The 22,224-nt window shown below is 34.7% G+C and overlaps 1 protein-coding gene and 1 non-coding gene across 8 annotated transcripts in view; both read left to right on the top strand.

Moving 5' to 3' along the window:
- Positions 1-22,224, top strand: part of LOC107069348 (uncharacterized) — a 215,190-nt gene that overhangs the window by 44,539 nt on the left and 148,427 nt on the right. For all 7 annotated transcript variants that reach the window (XM_015326593.2, XM_015326592.2, XM_089169874.1 and 4 more), the window contains one exon: positions 472-669. In XM_015326593.2, the coding sequence (XP_015182079.2) occupies positions 472-669 (198 nt within the window). The remainder of the gene's footprint in view (positions 1-471; positions 670-22,224) is intronic.
- Positions 7,148-7,288, top strand: LOC149033277 (U4 spliceosomal RNA). Its single transcript, XR_016175821.1, has one exon. It is a non-coding gene; the product is annotated as a U4 spliceosomal RNA (small nuclear RNA).

The following is a 22,224-nucleotide window of genomic DNA, read 5'->3' as shown; positions in this document are numbered from 1 at the left end:
AGGTCATTGTAGTTAAATTTAAATAGCCAATGACGTTGATGCAGATTATTAAATTAAAAAAAAAAAAAAGATGATAATATAACACTGTGTACAGAGATATATATATTTGTATTGTTAACACTTTATATTTAATTAATAAGAAATATACACACATATATACTTGTGTGAAATTTTTAAAATAATTCTTTATTTTTATATGAATTATCATAACAAAGTATTCTATTTGTTAGTTTTGACCTAACGAGGTCATTGCAGTTGAGTTTAGATAATAAACGTGACGTTAATGAGGATTATAAAAGAAAATGTGAAAATATATTATGTCTATGTAAAGAAAGGGGAACATAATAAAACATTTCCAGTGTGTGTCTCTTCAACGTTGATGATGTATGTTGTTTCACATTTGATATCGCGTTTAATTAATTTGCGTTTCGTGATAGCGTAGGAAGAATGAACGGGGTTCTCTGTTTTCAGGCTCGTGGTGATGTCGCCTCTTTAGTACGGAATCTACTTGGACCAATTTATGGCGATGGTGTTATCAATTTGTTGATAAGACAGGCGCGAGACATCCTAGTATGCGCTTATCACGGAAACCTGGAGAACTTTGTAAAATCTTATCTTTCACCCGCCGCATATCTACTCTCAAAGGTGAAAAATGTTGCTTCAGAAACGGTAAGTTTATTTTTTTAAATTACAAATCTACACAAATATCTCACATTTCTTCATTATTATTAAATATAAATACACATTTAAATATAATAATACAAATTTCAGATAAATATTAATTGTAGATGACATCGTTGCATGTGTAAAAGATGAATTATTATCAGATTGATTATTTATTCAATTAGTATTAAATATTATAAACAAAAAAGATTTGATATTTAAGGTGTTAAATGATCGTTAGCCGATTAATTAATAACCATCCCCTGTAAAAGCATTTGTCGTTTGCGTCTAAAATTGAACAGCAGCGCTCCCTTTTCGTTTGACCCTTTTCGTAGGACTGAGGAGAGAGAATCTTAATTAACGCTCGCGGCTTCTATGGCAAAGTCGAGATATCGTTAGCTTGGTCCGACGCTTTTGTAAATGTACGAACTTTGTCCTACGTACATACTGTGCACTCCGATAAACCAAATTAACCCTTGAGAAGCCACGTGCTACTCTCTTGTCCTTTTACACACCCTTACAGACGAAATTGAAGGGTAACACCAATCTATGATGAATTTAGTTTAATAACGAATAATAAACAATTAAATATAAAATATTTAAAATATTTGCAAATCAATTTTATAATAAATGAAAGAGTTAGTTTTTCCAATATTTTTGATGAAACTAAAACATCCGTATTAATGTCCTAGTTTGGGTATCAACTATGGAAACAACCATTTTCACACCATTTGCATGAAAATAGGATCCTAATCTATTATTAGAACATCGAATGATAAAAAAGAGAAGAGACCTACTTTTGCGAGCTACACCTGCTTAATTATGTACCAAGGATTCTGTTATTAGGATACGTAAAAAAATCAATAGACATCCGGACTTTCTTTTCAACATTTTTTTGAACATCTTGAACCTACTTTTCTTATTATTAGATAGAAGTAGAAAAGCTGAGAATAACATTGAAAAGTCAGAAAAATAATGACAGTAGGGAGTATGAAACTTACTGAAAATCCGTGCGTCATAAGATTCCATAACGGTACTTTCTTCAAACTGATTGACAATGATCGAGGATTGTCAGGTTCGGTATATCAATGTCCCCATCTTCGCATATGTACGAATTTCTACTTCGTTATCCATCGATCTCCCCCTTTTTCCTTTTAACAAAGTTGCATTGCTAACTTTGTATATCGTGTGGTTCATTTTTCACATGCAAATTTACTAATAATTTTTTACACAAAAGTTTACTTTCATTATTCCTTGTCAGGTGTTCAGATTAATCCAATTAAATATAACAAATGAAAATTGTTTTGTTTGATAAAAAAAGCAAAAAAACAACAATGAAAGTATCACCTACTTAAATTTGAAAATATATTTAAAAAAAAGTAAATTCTCATGGCAAGTGAAGTCGTATATGTAAAAGATGTAGATTATATTGAAAAAGAACACGCGGTTTGCTAAGGCTGTAATTTGAAGGAGGCCTCGCGAAGAAGTCGAATACCGAACGGAAGGAATTTCTATCCGCATGAGAGATTTTTCAAGATTCTACCACGTTCCTCCTGTTCCGTGGGACCGTTCTTAGGATAATCTCGACCTCGAAGAGAAATCCTTTTCACGCAGATGTTCCAGGAAACGCTTGGCATTTGTCCCAATGGCACACACGAGAAAGAGAAGAGAAGAGAAGAGAAGAGGAAAGACCGTGTCGATTTAATGGCCACCTAATAGGGTCAGCTGAGTGCACTCGTGTGCCTTAGGAAACTCTTCTCGCGAGAGAACAAGTTAGCGATGCCCGTTGTTTCACACGGCGGCGGCTAACCATAAGAGAACTTATACTCAAGAAGAATATTATGGTGTTTCGAGTTAGAGGTTGTCATTTCAAATTTACTACGATCAAAGTTCCTATAATGCATTTGCCGACTTGTTTAAATATTAAACCCCCTTTCAAAGGGATTCCAAATAATTCCGAAGTTAGAACAAGTGTACGTATAGGTTTGAGTATTTTACAACATATACGATTTAGTATTAATTTTCTTGTATTTTATCAATATTAAAATCCAAGTTTCTCGATATGAAATTACGCAATAAGAAACAAGAGGCAATTTCTAATGTAGCTCGATGGTTAAGCACTGTTTCGTGCGTGTTACAGCGTCGCACTTAGAACAGTGTAGGTATTTCCGACTTGGAAAGACTGGAGGCACGCGTTAGCTTCTGATGTTAGATCAAGATAAGATTAAATCTCCGCGGGTTGTCATCGTATCCGCGAATAAACGCAGTGGCCGCGGCTCTGAGGTAGTTGCGGAAGGTAGGTACTACATGGATATATACACACACATACGTGTGTTGCACTTGTTTCCGGTCTTTACTGCATTTACGTGATTTCCATTCTATAAGATCAACCGAAAGAATTACTTACTCATGTGCTCTTCTTCTACTAGTTTTTTCTTCTATGTAATATCAACTTGCTTTCTTGTTCAATTGCAATGATCCCAAGGAGGAGGAAATCAATTTCAATCGTTATTACAGCTATATTCTTGGAAGATGTTTCACACGGTACGGTGATAAAATGGTTATGGACCGTGACAACTGCCATTTTATTCGCGTAAACTTTGCTCAGTTTTTACTACAACACTCATTATGGGCCCTACATGGTTACGCCGTTTATTCGCTTAGTTTCACGGATCGGGATAATCTTATCATGATTATTAAACAATATTTTTCATTCCTTTTATTATTGACCATTGGGGAGGTTTCAATTGGTCTTCTAATATCCTGATAGAAAATTGATTTCGTTTTATTTGCTGATATATTTACCTATATACCTGTATACCTATATATCTATATATGGATATCTATATGTACTTGAATACAGGTATATTATATATCGAAGACCTGAAACCAGAGCAAAGGGAAAGAGTCGCGAAGAGACGCATTCATGTGTGTAGCAGTTAGCCGGTCAGTTCTTAAAGGAGATACAATTTTAATTGGAAGTCAGTTTCATCGCCTTTCACTTTGAAGTCCATCCTTTGGTTACCTGGTTGCCTATAAACATAGTAGTAGGTGTATAATATTCATTAGTTGTCTTTTATTTCAATTATTTACATCAACTTTTCAAATCACATCGTCAGAATTGAACTGTTGTTAACTATTCCTAAATCATTCCTATAATCCTGTCTACAATTCTGACCAATAGTTTCTCTTCACTTTACTAGGAATAATTTATAAAAATCATTTCTATATAAATTATATAACAATAGTAGAAGAAGATTTTCAATTAACAAGCACGATGATTGATTTGATATAAAACACACGTATGTAGAATTATTATTATTAATGTTAGTTGGATAGAAATAGAAAATAATATTTTCGTTAGTTGATAATAACAAAAGGTATTGTAGAGTCATGTTCGTTAGGTGGGTAGTATTGAAAAAGCATATATAGGAGCTTATGTTAGTCAAAGTATGCCGACAAATAGGGATGCCCAAGAAGTTTCCAGCTGGTCGGACGGTCGAGCTTCGGATATTATTAATTGAATGATCGCACCTTCGGCTACTCATTATACAGGACTTTAATTTGCTGCGAGAACGGTCTCGGCCAAGTTGTTGGTCTCCCACCATCAATGTGTTACTACCTTTTGTTTCTTTTTATCATTCTATTTCTCTTTCTTTCTTTCTCTTTCATTTTCAATGTATTATGTGCACCGAGAGTGTATACTACTACTTCGTCGTCGTTATCGCCGAGTCGGAAAACGACTTGCGATTCGCGAAACTCGCACTTGCGGAAGCCCATTACACCGCCTTGTAATAAGCACCTACCCACCATCAACGGTGCACCGTTCAGGAAGAACTTTCGTATATAGTACTTGCATCCAACAAACATTTTCTCTTTTCCTTATGCCTCTCTTTTACCCCAGGATTCGCTTTGCGTGTATCTATCCGGTCCCGTAGACGGGAATATGCTTGCTAGGTATCTCGTTACCTTCCTTAACTTTTGCTAAAGAGAGAATGAAATAAAGAAAAACAGACAGACAGACAGAGAGAGAGAGAGAGAGAGAGAGAGAGATAAGGACTCGTGTCGATGGGAAGGATAGATTAAGCTGCTAATCCATGCCGCTTGGTTACACACTCTCTAAGCTACCGTGAAACGTTTCATTACGGTTCTTTTTTTCTTATTATTTTCTTTTTTTTCTATTCTAAATTTGTACTTTGTATCTCTTACGTTTCGTAATAATCTATTCGATGACGACGACAACGACGTTGCATCATTTTTTTGATTTTCTTTATTCATTGCAAGTGTTATCTTGGAAAGTTTCGTATCTCTGGTGTTGGGTTGTTCTCAAAGATTTTGATTTGAAATTAAATATTCGTAGGTTTTAACAAATTTTGTTTTTATATTGTAAAAAATGTACACGTATTAGAAAGTAAAATTGATATAAATTGAATTAAAATCTAGTGTCAATCATACGTGATTATCTGCATTGAATTTAATTTGATACGATTCAAATCAGTTTAGTCGGTTTCATCAAATTTATGTAAATATTATGTAAATGAGTGAAACAACAACAACAACAACAACAACAAATAGAAAAAAAAAATCGAATACGGGTGAATAGTAACGATGGCAGCAGAAGTTAGCGTGGGTGCGTTGGTTGAAATCTACGCAGAGAAAGTTAACGAGAATGTTTCACATTAGTCGTCCGAGTATAAACTATTTTTATGAAAGGAATACACGCGCCAAGGCAAATCGTATCGGAATGATATCTCTTCTGACTATCATTACTATCTTGGCGTATCTCGATAGTTGGAAAAGCGCAGCACGTCGCTCTATGCATTGCGCGCTATGTACACTGCGCTATGTAAATCAAACGACTCTCGCCATTTCGCTTCAATTTTCTTCTCTTTTAAACACGCCTGTGTAAAATTGATTTCGATACGACGACGACGACGACGACGACGTTTCACTGCATATACATGTCTAGTTATAGAGGGTAAATGAAATATATATTTAATGCACATGTGTGTATGCGTTCGTATCAATATTTTTCTATATATGTACGTGATCCAGTTATATGTAACTGGTTATTTTTTTTTTTTTCTATTTATCTTCCTTTCATATTTAGTCATATTTTTGTTCGACGTTTTATCACCACGACGATTATTATTCTTAATAGCTATCGTTGATTCATATAATAAAGTAATTTTCTAGTACGTTTTATTAGTATCTCTCTCTCTCTCTCTCTGTCTTTCTCTTTCTCTTTCTCTCTGTCGTGCGACGAAATGCAAGATCGGTGTGTTGCATCGTAAAATATATTTTGTATTATTTAGCATAGATTTTTCTTTTGGTTGTTTATTGAAAAATTATTACGATTATTAATGGTTGATCGTTGATTCGTATAATAAAGTAGTATACTTGTTGAGTTTATTATTACGGTTTTCTCGTGAAATCAAACGCCCTAGTATATGAATATTTTTTATTATTTTATATATATATATATAAAAAGAAGAAAAAAAGAGAATGATTACTTTTCACTCAGAGTAAATATGCAAAGTATATTTTTATATTATTATTTTTCTTCGAAATAATATCACCATAAGAGAGAGGGAGAGAGAGAGAGGGATTATTAATGTGCCGACTTTGATTCACGTTACAAAAAAGTAATACATGCTTGAGCACGGTTTATTATAATTTCTCGTGCAATGTAACGCAAGAAACGAAATGCATCGTATAGGTTTTTTTTTTTTTTTTTTTTTTTTTAAATGCATCATCCATCCTTCCTTCCTTCCTTCCTTCCTTCCTTCCTTCCTTCCGTTTGAATATATTTCTGTTCAAGTAGAAATATCTCATCATCATCATCATCATCTTCGTCATTATCACGATGAATTTTTTGTAATTGGTTATCTTCCTTTGGAAAGAACCAAGCCACGCCGACTCGTTCTCATTATCGTAATAAAGTTACTTTACGTTGCTGGTATTATCCCACGTGTGTCGGTAGATGAACGGCAGGGTGGGTGTGTCGGAATGATGAGTTGCTAACAAGCTTCACCAAGAGAGGAGTACTTCTCTCACCTGTCAGGAATCATATCGTCCACGAATAAACGTTACTGAAAAATGTGAACAAAATTTATGTCCCTTTCTGCTTTGTCGATCGTATATAAAAATCATCATACTCGAATGATTTATGAAATATTTCATTTTACTTTCGATGTACTTTCGATTTTTATTTTTTATTTATTTTTTTTTTAAATGTTACGAACAAAAAATCAATAATTTATAACTTTATTTTATTCTCAATTTCAATTAAAATTGTTAATCCATTTATTTTTTATGCGTGATTATGTGCAGTAGTATGAAAATGGTCGAACTACTGACGGACGATACCTGCATTAATGATAGTTTAGTTATCCGATACTAGATGGCTCTACGTATCGATCGTTTCTCGTAAGAAGTTGTGTTCCGTGAAAAGTATAATAATGCAGTCCAGGCAGCAAGCTTTAGCTTTGCGCAGCGGCAATATCGTAACCAATGAGGTTCTACCGAGGTGCGATTATTGCTAGTTGAAAACTTTTACCAATACCCCGCCATGACGATGTGAAATACCATCGGCTACGGCAATTTTTGAAAACCCCTGCGGGGGTTTGTAAAACATTTCCAAAAATAACTTTTTACTACTACAGGATATATTATACAATAATACTATTTGTTTATAAAGTAGTAATAATCTATATTTACAGTAATGTGAATATTTTTATAAAACACTATTGAAAAACTATAAAGAAATATATCACCTCAAAACTGCAGGGGAAAAATTTTAATGATTTGGTACACGCCCTGACCATCATCACACACCCCACAACTCCATAAATCATCAAACTCATTTGATTTATCATTTTATTTTTGACACTAATGAAATATTTACGAATAACTTAAACCTATCAGATAAAATTATAGGTCGTTTTTCTCACGCTTCATCGTTACCTTCTTTTCAGTGCTTTGTTCACACTCCACCCTCTCGATTAGGTTAGTTTACAGAGACCGTAAGATCCCTTTTCACTTGGAAGAATCACAGATGTATAATAATAGGTTTGTACACATCGATATATCCATTTTTGAACAGCCATATGGTGGGACAACGCGTGTGTGCGTTGCTCGTATATAATGGTCAGACGACGACGACATTTAGGGTCCCATCCATGACACGTGATTTCCGTTGAATGGTCATTCTGAATAGATTGTTTGTGCAACTATCGGTAGCCATACGCCCGGATAGAAACTTCATGCGAAGGACAAACTAATGCGGTGTCCGATTAACCCATTTAACCATCGTATCGATCGGTAACATTCTGCCATCTTCGTGGAAATCAACGCTTTTATAATGCTTCAATGTTTTATTTTCTCTAACCTTATTAAATAGGAAAAAAAAAAATAACTTTTACCTCTTTTGCAGTTTAATGCAATCCAAGAAGTTGTGCAATATTATAAATAACTTATTTCATTTAACTATAAATTTTTATTATTACTACTTTCCATTTAAGTTCTCTTATCGTTTACTATTTTATATTTCTAACTTGGTATGAACTTTTCAGGGTAGTGTATATAAAAAAGCACTTTAAATATTATAGTATTTGTAATAATGTAATATTACGTATCCATCACACAATTGTGTTTGATTGAAACTTAAAAAGAAAAGTGTCATTGACGTCAATATATTTTCGTAGGAAGACTTTTAATTACATTATTTGCAGCATAACTTGGCACTATTACGGTCTTTGTATCTCGTCAAACTCATTCTACATTTCGAGGAAGCTTATCTCTCACTTCCACGTGTCGGTAAACTTGTGCCAAATGCACCCCGAGTGTAATTAAAAGTCTGCCGTCGTCGATCAAGGCATTTTCTCTCTTTTTATCTTTCTCTTTCTGTTTCTCATTCATTTCTCTTACCCCTTTTCTACTACCCCTTTTTCTCTTTTTCCTCGCCTCTGTCTCCCAAGGGTTAAGGGCACATCATCGCACTACGAAAAGTTTCAACTTTTCATGGGGTTTTTCGGCTCGGCAAACTTTCATCAGCACGATCTGATACTTGAAACATTGCTTTGCTGCTAAACCTCTACGGGCGTGTGCCCTGTTCATTGCTAAGCTTTTCTCCTAACGAGATTGCAACTTTTTGCCGATTTCAAGTTCATTTTTTTTCTTTTTTTTTTTTTTTACCCCTCATCAGATTAGATCTTTTAATCTGCTCGGAAAAGGAATTAACTTGCTTAATTTTATACGATACGGTGTTAAAATTTTTCTTTATTTTGTAAATCAATTATTTTACTTACGTTTATTTACATTATCAAATAATTTAATTGGAACTTTTTTTTCAATCGTATATTAAAATATTAAAAATCGTCTTGTCAAATCAACGTTGCTGCCACTTTTATGAAATAATAAAAAGAAAAAAAATGTAATTAAAATTACACGAAAGTAATTTAAAATATGAGTCACACTTCTCGTGTGAAAGCCTGAACGTTTAATCAAAAAAAAAAAAAAAAAGAAAAAAAAAAGAGGAAAAATTTGACGTAGAACACGTTTCATCCCGCTTCGTGAGAGGAAGCAACGAGCGTGAAAGTTTTCGAGCGTGACGAACGAACGCGCTTTCGTGACGTCAACACGCGTGAAAACAGCTAACATAATGCATCTTTTGGTTCTATAGTAATGCAGTTTCATTAATTGGATCGCCAAAGGGAATTTGCAAACGACACAACGAGAACGAGAATGAGAACGACAAATAGCCAGTATCAGTAGTCATCGGTATCAGCAGCAATAGTCATGATTTTAGTAGTATTAGTAGTAGCATTATTAGCAGAACTTTAAATAGTGATAAATGTTGTAACTGTAGTAGTAGTAGTAGTAGTAGTTGGATTGCTAATAGTGGTATTAGAACGTAGCTGTTATAGTTGCAGTAGTAGTAGTAGTAGTAGTTGCAGTAATAATAGTAATAGCATTAGTACTGGTATTAGTTCTATCAGGATTAGTAGTAGTAGTAGTAGTAGTGGTGATGGTAAAGACAGGGGGACGTCTATTTCCGATGGAGGAAAAGCTTTAAGATTCGTTCGGAAGTTAACTACAGGTCCATCTACATATGTACGCACGTATTTACACGGCGCACGTTATTTGTCTTCGTTTTGCAACGTTCACGCACTGATAGCACCGAGCCATTAATCATATCGCTTTATGCGTACGTCATGCGAGTACATGTAGGTATAGTTATATATACGTAAGTATTACTTACAATACATTTATATCTAAGCAGGTATATATATATGTATACGTACAGGGTGCTTCAGGGTAAATCTTCTTCACTATCTTTTTCTTTATGTATCTTTTATTCGTTTCAAAAGAGAAAGAGAGAGAGAGAGAGAGAGAGAGAGAGAGGATGAACATAAAAATTTTCTTTCATGTATACAAGTACAATAGTTTTTTTTTTTTAAATATATTATATGTATGGTATAAAGGTTGGTACATATTGAAAGAGATATCGCAAAGGTTATTTGAATATAATTAATTTTTTATAAAAATCATTTTTCTACTATGATTATTATCTTTCTATTAGTTCTTTTTTCTGTTTGTAATAATTTTTTTATAAATATTTTCAATACTTTGTATAGGTGTATAGTTACTTTGGATTGATAACGTAGATATACTGTAACGTGCTAGGCACTGACAGCCGCGATAGATTAATTGCGTATCACGTCGTCACGGTCATTATAATATCTCCGGTATACTAAACTAATTCTTCCTTTTGACGATCTCAGAAATCTTATGGGATGGGGCGTAATTTACACCCGTAGAAATTCGAGTCTTCTTATCATATATATCTTATAGAAAAATATAATAAAATAAAAGGAAGGGGTATACGTTAATTACTTTACAAATAAAAAATTAAGATCATTATGCAATTTGTTAGATGAGGAGAAAGTAAATATTTTGTATAACTTAAAAGTAACTAATCAGTGCAACAAAAATATTTCTCCAGTATAAGTATCGTTTAAAAAAACTTTATTAAGTTGTTTAGAATACCGTGTTACATTAGGAGGGTTTGAAAATAATATTTTTTTTTTCATAATTCCCAAAGACAAAAAATACCGATGGACATAACAGATTCCGAAGAGGATACTCACAAGTGTTCCCGAAGGATAATAATAATAATAATAATATGAAGAAGAAGTATTAGGATAAGAAGAAGTAGAGGTAAAAGAAGTATAAGCCAAAAAAAAAGTAAGAAGAAGGAGAAGAAGAAGATGGCTCCATTGCAATCGATAGCAAGAAGGAGGAACGTTGCTAAAACAAGCAAGCTCGGTCGGTGTAGGTCGCCGTGCCTTCCGGTCTTAAGTCACCCGCATACAATCAGAAAATACCACATACACTTACACACATATATATCTACGTTATATAGGCATACATTGTAGGGCACACAATACCTCCTTCTTCCTCTTGGTTGTTCTTTCCACGTGTTGGATAATGGATGAGGGACGATATTTACATATTTTTCCATGTTCGTGCTGCTTGTCGGTCGACTGGTAGGTCAGGCGAGGCACTGCCAAGCACCACCAAGTAGCTTAGCTTGAGCTCGGTTTGTACTTAGCACGAAGATGTTACGTTCAAAAAGATTGTTTAACGAATAGTCTCCAGAGAAACAGTGAACAAGAGAGACTAAAAGAGAGAAAGATAATCATTGAAGGGAAAAGTTATTGCCTATTTATCTGCATACTTGCAAACCATTTATATACACCTCTTTAGGTTAAACTCTAAGAAAAGGTTATTTAATGAAAAAGATAGAGAAAATCATTGATGGACAAATTTATTGCTTGTTTGTTAACATACTTGAAAACCATGAGAAGATATACATATATGTATACTTTTCAGGTTGAGTCTGGGAAAAAGACTTTGGAAAATATTTAGTGAAAATGTTCAACAGAGATAGAGAGAGAGAGAGAGAGTAAATTATTGAAAGAATAAAAATGATCGGTCGTTTGTCCAGCAACTAGGGACTTACATTGAAAAATACATATATGAAGTTATACAAATAGATGAATATAATATTTTCATGTATGGTGATGCGATAGTTTACCATTACACGCAGAGAAAATACTTGACCGCCGTCTCGTAATTGCCTGCTGCTCGAGATTTTCCATTCTATCTTTCTCGAAAGGATTTAGAACTGCCAGCCGTGGCAATAGCCATCGTGAATTATTTCTCCTTCGACCTCCGACGGCGAGCTCTCATCCTTGACTTCTACGGACGAGGATTATGGCTTCGACGGATCACAAAGAGCCCGACGAGATGAGCTTTATTTTATTGCCCTGCAATGACTGTCCGATACTTATCGCGTCGGAGCGACAGTGAAACGCCACTTTTATTTTTTTCCTTTTCTTATTCTATTTTTTCTCTTTATCTTTTCTTTATCTTTTTATTTTTTCTTAAGTTTCCTTACTAATCCTTTTTGCGTCTCACGTTTGTTGCGCTCGCAGCGCTCGCAGCGCTAGCTCGTTGCAATGACCACGCGAGCATAAATTAACTTTAGTCTCGCTTTTCGTTGTTTGTTTTATCTTCAACTTGAAACTAACTCTTTCTAAAAGGATTCACTTTCAATATAACGTTCTTATTTATTGATTACGATAATCTTTTGTTATATCAATTAGATCGAATAATTATAATGAATTTATTATACCGTTTTAGTGTCACGCTACGCGATCGCGTTTTTCGAGTTGTGTGATAAAATGTTTCGCTAATTTTGTTCACAATCGTCAATTCGCAACACACTTTATACAGAAATATACGTGTTTAATTAAAAGAAGAGTGAAATTCTTAATATTTTATCAATACCAATTGTACACACATTTTCTTTGATATTTTTTATTTTATTAAGCTTTTTTTTATTTAGAATTGTATTTCTAAAAATGAAGAATTTATTGAAAGTTCTTGCGAGTTCTTAAAAAACACACGTGTGTACTTGTACAGTAGTCCATGTATATTTAGTGAAATTCTCTTTGATCTTTGAAATTCTTTGGAGTCTTGGTTACAACGGGGAAGAGAAACGCGATTCGAGGAACGTTTTACAGGGCCGATGTCGAGGTCAATGGAGGTTACTATCCCAGGTCGTAGACGGGCGAATAATTTTTCATCCTGACGCCTTCTTCTTCCTTTCGCTCTCAACGATACAAAGAACCTTCTCGACACATTTGCCGACGACCAATCGGATTCAATCGCATAGATGATCCTACTATTTCTATCTTATCTACGTAGTCTACTAATTAAACTTCATTTCTAAGTATACAGAATGAATCATTAACTTGTCTGAAGAATCCAAAATGAATCAGTTTCCTGTTTGGGTTAAAGTCTTGCTCAATTGAACAAATTCCATTTAACAATTTCGTAAAACCTTTAACCAACAGTTACAGTCAATTCAACCCAATGGAAATCCCAATAAACAAACTCTCACCTATATATCGGAAAAAGTATTTTCACAAAGCAAATATTAAAAATCAACCAATCTAGGAGTCGAAAGCAAACCTAGTGGCAGAATTAATAGTAATAGTAGTAGTGGTGTAAACGATGTTAGTATTAGTGACGTGGTATCGTAGTGGGGGTGGTGGTTAGCAGTGGTGGTGAACGCTGGCGGGAACAACCGGTGTTGAGGAGGCAGCAGCAACAGCAGCAGCAGCAGCAGCACCAGAACCAGCAGCAGCAGCAGGCTAGCACACAAGCAGAATCGGTAAAAGGGGAAGTAAAAGTGGGGATAACGGATACGTATATAGATAGGGGCGGTGGGGTGGTGGGAGAAAAGAGGGAGAAAAGAGGGAGAAGTGGCGGCAGCAGCAGAGCAGGGTTCCCGACCGCGTCGGCGGCGCTAAAGCCTCTGATGCGGGGGCATTGCCGTCGTGGCCGCGGTACGATACGATACGATACGATCCGATCCGATCCTACACTGTCGTCTCACTATCTTTTTCCTCAGTTTTTTCTAAAGTTTCTCTCTACGATTAATAAATACACTTATATTTTAACGATAACAATTTCATCAACTCTGACGTCTAATGGAAGGTGTCAACAATATAAATTGTTAAAACAAAGTTTCATTATAACAATGTGTCGTTCTGATTAATTATCAAGAGGAATGTGATTGATATTTGTATTCATTTACTCAAAGACAGATATTATTATTATTATACCGTGATCAGTTTGACTTTAAAAAAAATTTTTTTTTTATTTTTCGAGGTATTTTATTATTATTTTGTTCACAATGTGACATAGTTGCGAAATGATGCATCGCGAAGTATCGTTTGATTTTGTTGATTATTTTATTGGACTGTTGGATGATTCTTTGAGAAAAGGATCAGTTGGGATTTTGATTGAAGGATCGATGTATTCGATGTGTAAGGACGACAACAACGACAAGGTTCAAGGCACTACGTGTCCTTTTTACTTACAGTACGTTTGTATGTACGCCGCGCCAGCCCATTCACGTTGGATCGATGAATGAAGAAGGGTCATCGTTCTTGGATATCGAAGGACGATTATCGTTCATCAATTCTTTTGAGGATTTTTTTTTCTTTTTAATAAACGGAATATAATATAGGATTATTATTGAAATTATTTTTCATATCTTTTTACGATTTTTGTTGTTGTTGTTGTTGTTGTTGTTGTTGTTGTTGCTATTAATATTAATTTTCAACGAGAAGGAAAAAAGGGACAAGAGGGATTTTGTGTTATTTCAGTGATTGTTGGTTATTAAGAAAAACTGTGTCGATAATTTTTGGATTATTTGATGATATTTTTTTTCTATGCATATGCATATGTGTGTATGCAAGTACATACATATATATATATATTGCATGAAGGATAATTTCAAAGAGAGAAATCTTGTCTATAGTTGGTGAGAATAACACACGTGGTGACCCTAAGTGCCTTTAGGAGATATTTCTAATTATATTCAAGTATATTCTTCTTCTTCTTCTTCTTCTGAGGATTACTTCGTACGATAAGCATCCCGTTCTTCGTTTATTTCTGAAGGTATGTTTTTAGATTAAATTACATTAGATTTATAAAAAAAAAAAACACACATACAATTGCGTGTGTTTTAATTAGGTAATTATAAAATTTGTATATTAATGAAATAAATTATTGATCAATTCAAAGATTTAATCAAAAAACCAATATAAAAACTATGAATCATTCCGAACCTTTTGGTGCAATCAAATAATATATTTACAAAATCCTTTCATACTTTTGGGTTGCAATTTCAAATAAAAAGAGAAAAAAAAGAAAAGGAACGAACTATATGTCACGCGCATTTAGTTTTTTTTTTTTACTTCGGCCGAAGACAACCCACCCACGCGAATTCTGACGGTTTTTCGTCGAAGATCAAAAGGTGGAATAATTACATAAGAAAAAGGTGGAGGTATGTGAGCAAGGGGGAACATGAAGAAAGGACGAAGGAGAGACTCGTCCGAATCTCACTTCCATTCACGGTGTTATGCCGTCGTCGTCGTCGTCGTCGTTATCGTTGTCGTCGTGCGAAAACGAGTTTGGCAGGTCGACCGAGTCAGGTTGGCATAATCGTGCTCTTATCTCTCTCTCTCTCTTTCTCTCTTTGCTTTTTTTTCTCTCTCTCTCTGTCTCCTTTGAGAAAGAAAGACAAGTAAGTAAGTTCTGCTTGAAATGAGGCGCGAAAAAATGTGTCACCAATCATGAATGATTTTCTCCGATTCCTTTTAACATCGCCTACGCATTTATTTCTTTTACATTTTTTTCTATTTTTTTTTTTTTTTTTTTTTTTTATACAGAAAAATCTCACATCTCGTTTGAGAAAAAAAAAATCATTCGTCGATTATATTTCTAATGAATTTTTTTTTTGTCAAACGAATACACTTTTCAATTTTATAAACGTTTAAAGTGCAAGTTGTGTGTTGCACGACTAGAAAAAAAAAAAAACAAAAAAACTTAGGAATAAATTTGGTTTTACAAATTTGTAGATTAGAATGAGAAGAAAAAGAAAAAAAAAAAAATCCTCATCTCGAGAAAGTTTGATGTGTTGGAAAAGTCATTAATCTTTTAATAAACTTTGAACAAGCGAGTAAGATAGATCTCTAAACGTTTCTCTCTTGCCACTTGCATTTTTTTCTTTTTTTTTTTTTTTTTAGTTTAAACGAAAAATAAGGAAGCTTATCTTCCTTCTCGTTAAAACGTTTAATCGTCCTCCATTTCTTCCGGCTTGTATCAAGCAAACGACCGCACTTATTCGTGACACGTCTCGTTATTCGCGAATCAATCATGACACTAAGATAGTTGACAATAATATTTTCCACGAATTTAATAAGTATCACTGTGACTAACTAATTCACTTGAAATCCCCTGAGTATCATTATCCCATTGTTAAATTCAATTCCAATTATTATTATTCGTCATTAATCAATTTGATTTATTATATTTATATTATTCTATACAATTTTTATTATTACAATATATGTATGATTTTGTTTTGTTGTTGTTTAGTATGTAATCTGTAACGTTGTTCTCAATTTATCTTTTGAAATCGTTTATAAAGTAAGTGTTTTTCTTCACGTAAAACGTTATAAACTACGTGGTGGTAATAAATTAATGAAACCGTTTGAATCAGAAAACTAAACTATGTAAGAATATACGTTTAACAGAAATAATCGTTTTACTTTCCTAGTGGTATGTAGATTTATTTATCAAAAAAAAAAAGAGACAAAAATAAATAAAAATAAAGAAAGATAGTATGGAAAACATTAGATTCGATCGTCGTAGATTCATTTTATCTAGGATTGGGGTAGAGGGGGAAGGAACGAGAGTGAAAGAAAAAGAGATAACGTCGGGAAGGCGTCTCTGCGGCACACTTAGCGACCACCCCATAGGTTTTCATAGGTTTACCGCAGAAACGTGTGCTACATTGTGCCATTCCAACGTTGTATATCACAGAACGAGGTTTGACCTTAACGACCTTACTTACAGTCGAGCAGTTTCTTTACCACAAACACGAAATATTAATCGGAGAAACGGGAGCGAGACTAGGTAAGGAAAGTATGTGTATGCATGTGTGTTTGTGTGTGTGTGTTTAAACCATAGGGAAGAATAAAGATAGATAGAAACTGTTCAATAGCGTGAGAAAAAGCTTATCCAAAGCGTGGAAAAGTTGCTTCGATTTTATTTCTATATTTATTTAACTTTGATATTGGATAACTGTTAGGATGACTATTAAGGTTACTATTATCTTAATCGTTTAATGATCGGATTTGATGTTCGATTACACGGCTCAATGGTCGTCAATTTTTAATTTGGTTTAATTTTTTAAATTTCTACTTTGTTTAGGTTTTATCAAATTGTTCTTTCATTTAGAAATATTTATGAAACAATTTTTATTAATGAGTTTACTCAAAGATTGAGTAGTTAAAAAAGTTGTAGATTTTTACAATGACTTATACCAATTTTGTTTCATTTATTTTTTTCGATGATATTTGTATGTTTCCTTGATAACCTAACTACTACGAAAATTCTTTAAAGTATTGGTAGAAGCTATTTAAAAGACCTTAACAAAGTATCAGAAGACTCGATTTACTTTCTCGGGCGAGAAACACCGACGTAAGGCCGTGCTCGCGTTTGTTTAGTGTAATCGTCGTTATGTATCACTGATGTAATTTATTACTTCGTTCCTACGGCTCTTTCTAAGAGTACAATAATCTTAATGGTAATACTTGTAGAAATCAATATAAGTATAGTAATTACTTTACAGATAATGACTTTTGTCAATAATTAACTATTACCGATCTTTATTAATTGTTTTTTTTGTTCACTTTACATTCTATTTACAATAATTTCACTTTGGTTACATAAAAATCATTGTATGATTTATCTTCGAAAGAAAGTTCCAAACTATTGTCCTGTGGAGACCATTCGCTTATTTTCAAGTCGAACGATATTATCGAAACGACCACGTCAATCATGGAAAGAAAAAAAACAAGGTTTGGCGTAATTGTTCAAAGAAATAATTTTTTTTCTTGGACAACTTGAAACTTACAACATACGGACGGTAGGTTGGTAGGATCATATAAACGTTCTCTTCCTCGGAGCTTTCTCAAAGACCAAAAAGCATCATTCAACGGGTTGTGAGCATGGTTTAAGGATCGTAAAATTCATGCGATTTCTGAGCCAGAGGGGTAGGTCTACCGAAAAGAAGAAGAAGAAGACGAAGAAGACTTCGTTTTAAAACTGAAACTACGTTGTTGATAACTATAATTACGTCGACGTTAAATTTTTCCCTTTTCTTTTTTTTTCTATAAGCACGTGTCAGTAAAAAATGATAACTAACATTCAAACTTACTTTCACGATAATTATTTAAAAAAAAAAGGAAAACAATTTCGAATTGCAAATTTCTCTTACGTCTTTTTTTCATCTTAAAAGTACATGTAAAAACGAATACCGATGAAGTCATCGTACGAAGTTCTCGTACGATGTTTTTGTTCATTGACTGATGTGAAAAAGAAAAAAGGGTGCTCGATTAATTCTCACAACGAGCATTTGCTAGATATATACATATATATATAATACATGCCTACTTGTTTCTAACGAGCACGTCTATACGCATTTAAATCCACGCCTACGTACCGCTCGAGTAAACTCAATTGAGAAAGAAAAGAGAATGAGTGAGAGCGTATTATTACTCCTGTCCCTCAATTTACACGAATTATTCATATCATACGAAGCCTTCTTTTTTTTGTCTTTTTTTTTTTTTTTTAATACACGAATAAAAACAATCACGTAAAAAGAAAAAATATTTAAGTAAAGAAATTAATTTTTTTTTTAATTCAAAACGTGAAACTAACCCACAAGGTACACAGTTGAAGTAGAATTTAGGTGTCATAAATTGGCAGTAAAAAAAATGCTATTTTGATCTTCCTTATAAAATGGAATAATAGTTTGCGAATACCAATGTATATTTTTATTGTTTTTACAGTCTATTGAAAATAGGGATGAGGTGGTATACTCTAGTTTTTTTTACAGTGGTAACTAGTTCGCGTTAGTCAAGTCTCGCTTCGGGAGATTCCATAGAACGTGTGGTGGCGATAACGATACGACGTGTTCTCAGGTGCGTTCCTTCGGCACGAATATGGTTAGGACCGAGCATAAAGTACATCTTGTAAAGGGGGGCCTAAGGTAAAGGCGATCGCGAGAACCGATCTCTTCGCGAGCCGATCGTTCCTTTCATTTTTGTCAGTATATAGGGCCGGTCCCCGTCTGCTCTTTTCTTGCTATAAACTATAAAGGAACGATAGCGAGTGGGAAAGTTAAAAGACACGCTCGCACGAGCACTTGTATCGTTGCGCGACGATAAAAGCATTCGCGTGGTGCAGCCTTCTAGACACGTCCGTACGCATATATTGTTCAACGTACACGGTGACTCCAAAGTAAAGTGTGATTGTTCCTTTTTTCTTTTTCCAAACGAGTACAATAAAGATGCACTTTTTTTTTATAATACCTAAATGGTAATAGGTAATCATAGTTCTTAATAAATAAAGCAACTTTATAAAACTTATTTAGAATTATACATGTATTGTATATACAATAACAACCTGTAATTGATGATCATACAACATTGAATTTTTCTTTCCTGTTTCAATTTAATTACCACGCGTAAATGAAATAGATAGAAAGAAATTAAAGGTCTGTAAAATGTTAAAGACAGTAATAATAAATGCCACCACGTATATGAAAGAGAACTGGTACTGTAAGAGATCCAAAGTTTCGAATCTCTCTAAGCGATCTTTATGGTGAATGACGTAGCGAGTTGCCGGTGCGTTGCCCGCGGGGCATCGTAATATCAATGATATGAATTATCTAACGTCGTGGGCGTAGTTGGCTTTGGGAGTCCGTGACGGGTGAAGAGGAGGAAAAGGAGAAGGAGGAGAAGGAGGAGGAGGAGGAGGAGGAGGAGGAGGCTGCTGCCGTTACGGAGTGCACAGTACGGTCGTCTACGCTGCTAATAAAGACGGCTCGATGGTATTAGGATGGTAATACGGTCTTGCAAGTGTACGCTCAAAGTCCGCACGTGTATCAGGAGCTGGCTGTGGGGTTTGAGTTAGCGAACTGAATAACACAGAACGAAGGAACGAACCAACGAACCAACGAACCAACGAACGAACGAACGAACGCGTGCATTCCGGACTGCCCACGACTCGTACTTGCTCGGCAGGTAGCTAACCAATGCTACCGAGAAAGAAAAAGGACAGGTAGAAAGGAAAAGAGAGAGAGAGAGGAGTGAACTATACTGCCAGAGGCCGTTTAATGGCGCATAATCGGCCGATACGTGGGCGATGCACTCGCGAAAGCGGCGATTTCGAAAAGCGTGTGCTGTTTAGCCCTTCGCAAACCCGCATTCTTCCTTGAACTGAAACCCGCTGTAGAGATAGGTTGTGGTTGGTGCTCGGTGGTAGGTACACCACGCTACAGGGGGGAACCAAGCGGGAACAGCTCATACATCATAATCGTCGCCAGGTGTTGTACTGTTGGCTTACGAGTGTCGTGAAAACTTACTGAAAGAAAGAAAGACAGAGTTAGTTCTTTGAGCGGTTCGATATTTCTCGGAGAATGTGTGTTAGTATTTATACTTGGGAGAGGTTCACAGATATATATAAAGCAAGTTACGATAGGATGCATTCTTTCTTTAACGATCCAACAACCTACGCGTTTGTCAAATCTTCAACAATCTTACCATTCAATTCTCTCAATAGTACATGGGTTTGAATATATTCCATGGAATGTTATTTTTTAAAATCAGATATTTTAACGAAGATTTGATCTTGGTTAATTGATACGTAAATTAAAAAGCTGTATATATATTATAAAGAAGATTTCGGTGTTACGTCTGTATTTACACGCCTACCAAAAGAAAGCCCCACTCCTTTTGAATGTTTGGATTGTAAGTGTCGCACCTTCGAAGTAAAGTCTATCGAGGGCGAGGGTTTCTTCGCCTTCTGCTTTTCTTTTAAGCGTCACGGTCGGCCACTGAAGCAAACTCGCGTTCGAAACGATCGTCCGGAACGATTGTCCCGTGATTTATTGCATCGTGTAGCGACCTGTGTGCACGAATACCGAGCGTTCGCAACGTATCTCAAGTTGGCTTAGGAACTAAGCGAAGAGAAGCTTTCCTTCTTTTGTAAAACGTACGTGACACACGGAGGAGCTGTCACGTTTGGTGTATCGAACAAAACTTCTAAGTTTCTTCTCTCTTTCTCTTTTTATTTCTTTGACAATTTTTCTTTAAGTTTTCTACACATATACACTTATAAACGTATCTATTTTACGTATGTTTGCATGAAACCAAAAAATCCTTAAAACACTAGAATATGATTTATGTATGATACAAATTTTAAATGGATTGTGATCTAAAAGAAAAGATTTCATTTTAGTTCAGATCATTATTCTTCTTTCTTATTGTCAGAATTTTTATTTGAAAATCAATTCACCTGGTTTTTCTATGAAAGTGCACGTAGATAACATAAGCACAAACTATATGTTCGATGTTTCTTCGATATGTAAGTCAAAGTGAAAGCCCTAAAAGCCCCATTGGGTTTCTGTGTTGTAGCATATTTCCTCTTTTACTTAATCCTTAAGATGAAAAGATATATCAGTAGTTTCTGCGATTGGCGTAATCGAAGGAGTCGCGCTGTGATTATCTCCGATGTGCCGCTCGCTCCAATTACCAGCAGATGTGTTTCCTGCTTCTGTCGGTTAGATTGAGAAACAGAAACAGAAACAGAATTTAAATATCCTTTCGTCGATGGATCTAGCAATTACTGGAAAGGAAGTAGCCTTAGGACACTCGAGAAGATGTAACTCGACTATATGGTGGGGTCTTCTTATTACTTTCTCGACGAAGACTTGATACGGGAGGAACGTGGCCAAGAAAATCTGTGTAATTATCAAGAATACGCGAATGGTAAAGTCGTACGCGCCTTGGTGACCCTTAAAAGGATAAGAATAATTGGTCGAGAGTCGCGTTCCGTCTTTCACGCGTTTATAAGAGTTTCCTCCTCGTCTTTTACTCGAAGGAACGCGATCGAGTTAACGTACTTGTCCTATCTCCTCTTTCTCTCAATGAAAACTATGTCGAAAAAATCATTGATATCAAGATTTACGATTGTCTGATCCACGACTACACTCGGTGTTGACATTTCAAAAATACTAAAACATTCGTCTTACAACAAGTTGTATCATTTAACTATTGCAGTTTTCTCGTACTTTCTTATCCTATTTTTTTGTGTGTGCAATAAAACCATGCCGATATTTTACTTTTTACGACAAATATTATAAATCATCTTAATTTTTATTAGAAGCACAATAAAATTTGATGAAATCGATAATTCAAAGATTACAATTACAATTTTAATTTATCTGGTTATTTGTTTGGAAATGAAAAAAGAATAAGAAAGTGAATAAACAAAAAAAAAAGTTTTGATCGGTTTATTAACTCGTCGATCATGTTGACTACTCTGCATAGCATTTATGCGAGTAGT

The sequence above is a fragment of the Polistes dominula genome, unplaced genomic scaffold, assembly GCF_049000335.1.
Source record: "Polistes dominula isolate Pdom_NZ unplaced genomic scaffold, Pdom_raw_medaka contig_49, whole genome shotgun sequence".
Taxonomy (NCBI): domain Eukaryota; kingdom Metazoa; phylum Arthropoda; class Insecta; order Hymenoptera; family Vespidae; genus Polistes; species Polistes dominula.
Note: the sequence above shows the minus strand (reverse complement) of the source record. Positions and strands in the feature narration are given on the sequence as shown.